The sequence below is a fragment of the Mercenaria mercenaria genome, chromosome 15, assembly GCF_021730395.1.
Source record: "Mercenaria mercenaria strain notata chromosome 15, MADL_Memer_1, whole genome shotgun sequence".
NCBI classification, from domain to species: Eukaryota; Metazoa; Mollusca; class Bivalvia; order Venerida; family Veneridae; genus Mercenaria; species Mercenaria mercenaria.
In genome coordinates, this window is record NC_069375.1 from 13,028,642 (window position 1) to 13,036,767 (window position 8,126).

An 8,126-nucleotide genomic window follows, 5' to 3' on the forward strand; every position below is an offset into this window, starting at 1 on the left:
GACCTGGAAGTGCTATACTCATACTAATATTGCATTTCACTTCACCAAATACAACTTCCTCTCTCATTTTCCTTCTAAAATGTCAAAAATACGTCCATAATGAAATTTAAACAGAAACCAGCTTTAATTTAAACGTCTGTTTCCATGTTAAGTGAAAAATTAGTGTTCAAAAACCTGTCCGCCATTTCGCGATGGCTCCTACGCTGGTTCTTTTACTATAGTTAGGCCCGTGTGTGTGCGGGGTGGGGAGGGGGGGGGGGGGGGGGGGGGGGGGGTGTACCTTTTTTTTGATTTTATCTTTGATATATATTTAATATGTTGTTTTTAATCTGTATAGTGTCTTTAAATATTCACAGCTAACAAATTAGACATGGGTCTTTAATGTAATTGAAATGTGTTCAGCATTTCCATGCTTTTTTCATGCATAGTTATTTTTAGACTTGTTTACTTGGTTAATCAGCCAATCATATTAATTGTCGCATTGTTGAAATGTGTGGTCACATGACTTGGTAGTTCTGGGCAGAACACATTAATGACAGCTAGTGGCTGTCATAAGTTTTACTTGGTTTTTAAGGATTGATAGGATTTTTTGGATTCAGGTATTTATTTCTTTGGTTGCAGTTTATTATTGCTTTGCCTAGATTGATTTGTTTCTTCTTCTTCTTCTTCTTCTTCTTCCAATTTAAGGGTAGAGATCCTGACGGAACGTCTAGTACCCTGTGTTAAAACTGTACTGCCCGATAAAACAGCTGGCTATTTACAAATAAAATTATGTAAATCTCGCTCGGGAACCACTGCTGCTGGTGATGGAGGGCCCTGACCTCTGCCCTGAAGCTCTCGAGCGTCTGGCAGTTGGTGATGGCGGCCGGCAGTAAGTTCCAGTCTCTGATGGTTCTTGGGAAGAACGAGTTCTTGTAGATGTTAACTGAGGCTGGGATTTGGTAGAATCTGTTGGCACCTGTGGTTCTGGCATCACTGCGGACAAGGGGGTTCTCTGGCACCTCAACTATACTGTTGCTGATCTTAATCAGCATGGTTACTCTGGCCATGTAGCGACGGTATAGTAGGGATTCCCATCCGAGATCTTGTATCATCTTAGTTACACATCCAGGAGAACGGTCAGTGTAACTATTGTAGACGAATCTGGCAGCTTTCCTCTGCACCTGTTCCAGTTTATGAGCTTCTGTAGCTGTTGCTGGATCCCAGACACTACTGGCGTATTCCAGCCCTGGTCTGATGATGGTGGTGTATGCAGCAGCCTTGACCACGTGGGAACAATCTGTTAGGTTCCTTCTTACAAAGTCGAGTGTACGGTCGCCCTTGGCAGCAGTGTTGTTGATGTGTTTCTTCCACTGGAGATCATCGCTCAGTGTTACACCTAGATACTTGCTGCTATCTGCAGACTGAAGGGTCTGTCCATGGAGAGCGTACTTGGTCTCAATCCGATGGCGGGGGTTCTGGCAGATACGCAGTACTGTATATTTGGCTGGATGAAACATCATTTGCCAGTCGCTCTCCCACTTCTCTAGGGCCTTAAGGTCCTGTTGAAGGAGGTCAGCATCGTGTTGATTCCCGATGAAGCGGAAGAGGATACTGTCATCTGCAAAGAGACGGGTTTCGGAGTGGGCAGCACATTCTGGTAGGTCATTGATGTATGCGAGAAAGAGTAGGGGACCCAAAACAGTTCCCTGCGGCACACCGGAGACGACATCCGCCTGAGTTGATTTTTCGCCTTCTAGGAGGACCTGTTGTTTGCGGTTGCTGAGGAAAGCCTCTATCCAGTGCAGTGTCTTCCCTCTCACTCCGTAGTACTGTACCTTGTGCAGAAGGCGCTGATAGGGGACCTTGTCGAACGCCTTTGCAAAGTCGAGAAGTATTACGTCAACTTGACCCCTCCCCTTGAGTCTACTGGCAATGGTTTGGATTGTCCAAAGCAGCTGGGATTCACAGGATCGTCTGGCCCGAAAACCATGCTGTGACTCTGTGAGTATGTGGTGTTGGTCAAAGAATCGCATCACCGAGCTGTATACGATATGCTCTAGGACCTTGCACACTACGGACGTCATGGAGACAGGTCGGTTGTTGGATGGCAGGTGTTTTTCGCCCTTCTTGAAGACTTGAACAATTAGAGCATCACGCCAATCATTCGGTATCATGCCCGTATCCAAGGACTGCTGGTATATTCTGGCCAGAACAGGGGCGAGTTCATCTGCAGCTAGTTTGAGTATGAATGTGGGAATACAGTCAGGAGCTTGGTCCCTTGTTCGGTATGTGGGCTGTGTCCTCTTGAGTGAAAACGGATCTGAACTGGTCATTGAGGATCTCCGCCTTTGTTTTGGACTTTTGTTTTGTGTGAATGAAACCATCCTTGTTCTTAAGTGGAGCGACACCGAAAGACTCCTGTTTTCTTGATTTGATGTAGGACCAAAACTGTTTTGGACGATTCTTGTAGCTATCAGAAATAGCGTCAGACATGTACTTCCGATGAGATTGACGTATCTTCCTCTGTTTGGGCCCTTAGCTTGGTGTAACGAGACCAGTCTACTGGGCTATTGGTGCGCCGTGCCTTCTTGAACGCGCGGTACCTGCGCCTTGTCAATTTTCTGAGGTGACTGTCTATCCATGGGTGTGTGTGCTTAGCGAGTGTTCTCCTGGTTGGAACAAACTCCTGTGTGACATTCTCGATAGTAGATTTAAAATCTGCCCACATATCAGCAGTGGTGGAGAATGTACGGCTAAGAAATGACTGACCGTAATCGGCTAACGCTTTCTTGATGCCATCTGTGTTGGCCTTCTTCCATAGGTAGATAGTCCTTCTCTTTGGGCGTGCGCGAATTGGCTGCATAGCAAGGTCGAACAATACAATGTCATGATCGCTCTTTTCAGTTATAGGTGGGAGAGGTTTGCAACGCTCGGAAAAACCTGGGTGAGAAGTCAGGACCAGACCCAAGGTGTTGTCTTTGCGGGTGGGAAACGATACCATTTGTTCGGCTCCAAGGTCTGATGCTATGTCTAGATAGTGTTGGCTAACTTTCTTTGCGTAGTGCTTTGAACTGGTGATGGTGTTGTCTTTCCATGAGATGTCAGGTACATTGAAATCACCGCCTATTACTATAATTGCTCTTTTATTGTCAGCTTTCAATTTCAAAAAACCAGTTCTGCTACTTTCAAGATAGGCTTCGTCCGTTCTTCCTGGCGGGCGGTAGTAGGAGGAAAATACAATCTTCTTAGACTTTGTTTGAATAGACCCCGAGATTAGTTCTACCGTCTTGCTGCACTTCACATCAGTAACATTGAGTTCCTTCTTGACGGCTATCAATACTCTTCCATGGGTGTTATCAGCTCGGTCATTCCGGTAGACATCAAACCCAAGGCTTTCATCAAATATCTCAGATGAGTTCACATCCTTGCTGAGCCATGTTTCTGTTCCAAGGATGACATCAGGCCGGGCTGATTCCACCAGAGTAGGAATGTGTTTCGCTTTCTTCTTCGCACTCTGGAAGTTAATGCAGAGAAATCGTAGCGATTTGCTATTCCTGCTTTTCCTGGCAGTATGTGTTGGTTTTGGCGAAGAGGCAACAGCCGGGCTACCAATGGAACTGAACGTTGAGTTTGTACGTGCTGTTTCTTGAATAACGGTTTTATTCATCCTATGCGAGTTCTTCTGTCATTCTTGAATTGGCGCTTGTTTTTGTATTTGCTGATCTACGAACTGCCGCTCCATTCTTTTAACACCTTGCATGAATATTTGGATCTTAACTTTACAGCACAGTTAATGCAGTTGCTGCACAGAGAACAGTGTGTTTACAAGTGTGAGATCAGATACATCTATGTCAGTAGATTGTAGGAAACAGAGGGATACTTGTGTTACACATAAGGTATACATGTCATGTTATGTTTTGTGTTGTTTATATACATGTTATGCATGCACGTAAATATAGAATAAGATTATCTAATATGTGATAAACTATGTTTCTATTAAGATATGATATGTTTAGGTTCTGCCTGATATATTGACCACTAGGCTGTGTAATGTTTTATCGTTGAGGACTATGTATTTTATATGTTTTAAAGGATATGTTGTAATGTATCAATTTGTAATATACATGATGTTATATGTGATTAAGTAATTAATTAATGGGTCTATCAAAAGTATGTTTTAACAGTGTTAGATGTTATAAATATTGATATCTTTTGTCTGTATGATATCAACATGATTTCCTTTGATATCATTCATTCATTTATGATGCTTACATGTGTTTTTCAGACCCAACACTCTATTCCAGTATATTCCATATCCATGAGAATGACTTTGTATTTTGTGATGACTTGTATATGGACATAAGTAAATAAACATCTAGTAAACTACCACTGAGTTCAGTCGTAAGGCCCATCCAGTGGATAATGAGAAGACGTTAGTTAAAATCATTTCCTTTTTTAAAAACTCTAAAAGCTCCTAAAAGGGACTTAATGACACCGACTGAACAAATTCGTTAAAGGAACTTATAATGATGCTACAGATAATGTTTTATAAAGATTCATCAAGTAGTTTATGAGACACTCGGCACGTGAAAGAACCAGGCTGTCTATTCGCAACGAGCTAGGCTAAGTTAGCCGGACAAGCCTGTATCTGATTTCTAATCTCTCTGTGGGGAGACACTGTCTCACACTGTCCCTCTGGTCAGATCGCTCTGTGTCTGTACTAGTAGAGGATGATTTCGCGCCCTGTGTGGCTGCAGTTGCTGTAAAGCGCCTTTGAACGTGTTTATCATGAAAAGGGCGCTATATAAATCTGTTATAATAATAATAATAATAGAAAAAAGATATTCAAAGTCATTTGTAACGTTGCACTGAAGTGAATGGATAAACAATGTTGCACTGAAGTGATTGGTTAAACATAGAACAAAGAGGAAATTTAATCACGGATGCTAATGGGAATTTCCATGAGTAGGTATAAGTTTGCATGACGATGGGGAGGAACGAGTTACCCATTATGTTATAGCTGACAATGGCAACAAAAACGGTTAAGCCACAGGCATGATGTACACGCGCATAAAAATACTTTATGCCAAGTGCATTCCATTTGAACTGGTCCGAATGATTTAGTAGAAACTTGTACAATGAAAGATAAGATTGAAATTGTATAGATTTACAGAAAAGTACGTATAGAAAAAGTATAGAATCCATACTGAACGAATTATGGTGATTGAAAAGTTAGAAGTGGTTTTAGGAGAAGGCTATATACCAATAAAAGAATTTGTTCTTTGTTTCATATAAAATTCAGCTACTTCAGACCAATTTTGTTACAGTTTCTAGATTTTCACTACGTCGTAGACCTATTTTCCACAAGATATCCATACATTTGCTTCGAGAAAACGAAAAGAAAAAGGGGTGTTGAATAGTATGCAGTGAAATGCAAGTCAACTGAAGTCAGGTACCCTCATATTGCCGCATTTCAGAAAGCGGTCCGCAGAATAAACACCTACTTTCGTTTTCAAGTAAACAACTCGAAAACATGCGAGTATTAGCATGAAACGTGTCCTGTTTTATGTAAAATTCATTCCACGAGTGAAATAATGCCCATTTGGCCCCCGATTTACGCGCAAATGAGCGAAAAATGGAAAAATTAGGATCTATTTATTAGGGACTTCTTTCGACTACACCACGGAAGCACATTTTGGACCGAATTACTGCATTATAACCAGAAGACAAAGAAATCTGCATTTTTTTATTCCCCCCCCCCCACCACGTCCGCAAAGGGATTTTAATATCTCTTGGAACAGATTGGTTGCTGTTTATGACTCATTTCTGTTAGGTCAAGGTCACACGTTTTGAGTTAAAGGATATATAAGGTCAACTTTGCCATCCTTCGAGGGATGTTTAACTTGACTATACAAAGTATATGGAGATAATACCCTTCATCAGTGGAATAAAGATAAAATCCTTGCAGGCGCAATAGACAAAATTTCCCCTGCTCAATTTGACCACGATGGACAAAATTCTTACTGTTTTATTGCTCGACAATTTGAGGAATAAGGATCGAAGGCTATTTTTGCATAAAACCTTTTTTCATTTGCCGATTTTAGGCATACACAAACAGGAAAACACGTGTACAAACAAGGAGATTCTCAAGAGCACGCGCCGTTGATGAACGTTTTGGATATGCTGTTGCGGGTCCAACGCAAGCAAATCAGTTTTGGCCGAAGTCGAAAGGTCCGTGACTTATGAAATATTTTCATTTGCCTTTTTATTAAAAATATCATTTTTCAATCTAACTTTACTTTAAATGTATCATTACAATACAGATTTGATAGTAATGTTAGAAAACTTGGACTTTGTCACTGTAACACAGATCTTTAAATACCGAGTCTTCTTCAGCCAATGATGTTTTAATAGCGTAAGCTAACTTCTGCTAAATGATACGAAAACAGAAACTTAAGCACCATCTTCCCGAGCCATATGTCTCTGACCTATAGGCTAACATGTACATAGGGAGTTAACTGATTACTACACAGAGTATAATATTACATAAAGCATTCTGTACGCATGCAGTTAGAATCAAAGTACTGAGAGGACTGATGGGGGCAATGCTTTGCAGTTTCAAGACTTGATGTAACCCATTCATGTCAGGAAAGTACATGCAGGCATTATGTAATGCACTTGTGTGTGGCAAGAAATTGAGTGGTCACAACTTTTAAAAGTGCACAACAATAAAATGTATTACCTTTGTGTTCAATACACTTCTATATTTTGTTCAAAAGGTAAAGATAAAAAAATCTAGTCGTGTTCAACAGCAGTTGTTCATAGACAAACAAGAACCTTTCATTTCCAGGTTTGATAAAATGAAAAAGATAAAGCTATACAATGTTTTTCAATTTCTTCAATACTTTTGTTATGTCCTGACATCATGTGTTCTTGACAGTCTCACAGAAACTGGCAAACTTTGTAACACTTTATGAAAGTTTGTACAGAAAGTCAAAATATTCCAATACAGTGAAACACCACTCGCTCGAGCATCGATGACTCGAGCACCCGCGCTCGCTCGAGCAATTCATGTAGTCCCGGCCGATTTCCTTCTTTTTTCTATGTGAAATTACCATGGCTGAGTCGAGCATCGATAACTCGATCGCTCGAGCATGACACCTGGTCCCTGTGTATTAATTTACTCTTTGTTGCTTATGGCAAACTCGAGCAGAGGTGTCAAAATTTTTCACACCTTCGGCGGTCAGAATGTATCGGTTAATTTAAAATTTTCGCACGCCGTGAGAATTGCATGGTCTATTCCCCGACTATCTTAAATGTATGTTTGTCGGTATATTTGACCTGATAATGAGATTAATTATTGATGAAAGGTGGAAGAAAAATTTTACTGATCAAAATTGTTATTTTTTTTTTATTATTAATTAATTATTACTTTTTTTCTGCGGTGTTTCACTGTATGTGAAAGTTTAAAGGAACAGGATTTCCTTGAACTGACTTTGAAAAATCTAGGCTATATTTTCTAATGTGTACAATACTTATCAATTAAAAAAGTCAGGAATGTTTTTTTGTTACAAATAAGCAACATTTTAATAAGGAGTCGTCATTAGTTAACACACAAACACCTGTAAAATATTTCTACAGATCTACCTTTTTTCCATTCCAACTATTCCTAAAATTCAATAATTGTTTTCTTAAAAACATACTTGATATTATTATTATTCATATTGTTTGTTATGTTTGTTGATCAAAATAACATTGTCTATTTCAATTTTAGGTTATTTGATATACACCTGTATTTCAAACTATCAATATCATAATATAAGAAATACATTAACGACTATGAAAACCGTGATTCGTCATATCAATTAACCTACCGAACTGGCGAATACAGTTAGGTTCGAGTAAATTAGGATACGGAACGCCCGTGGAAAAAGAACAACATTTCTAGATCTGGTGGTTCTGCCTTCGAATATCTCTATCAGAAACCATTTGCACCCTCAAACAGATGAAATACATTAAACTGGTAACATAAATGTACATCTGCAGAGATAATTACCAAGAAAATGAGGCCAAAATATAACGGGCATCTGTGGCAAGTTATCATCGCGGAATGGTGGATTACCTCCCATAGCAAAAATTACTTG

At 39.9% G+C, this 8,126-nt stretch overlaps 1 protein-coding gene across 1 annotated transcript; it reads right to left on the minus strand.

The window, feature by feature from the left end:
• Window positions 1-2,467: 2,467 nt before the first annotated feature.
• LOC128548696 (uncharacterized) lies at window positions 2,468-3,649 on the minus strand. The gene has a single exon (XM_053524061.1). The coding sequence runs from the start codon at window positions 3,647-3,649 to the stop codon at window positions 2,468-2,470; it is 1,182 nt and encodes a 393-aa protein (XP_053380036.1).
• Window positions 3,650-8,126: the final 4,477 nt, after the last annotated feature.

Excerpts from the sequence above, each read along its gene's own strand:
- LOC128548696 (XM_053524061.1), bottom strand. The coding sequence starts at position 3,649 with ATGAATAAAACCGTTATTCAAGAAACAGCACGTACAAACTCAACGTTC.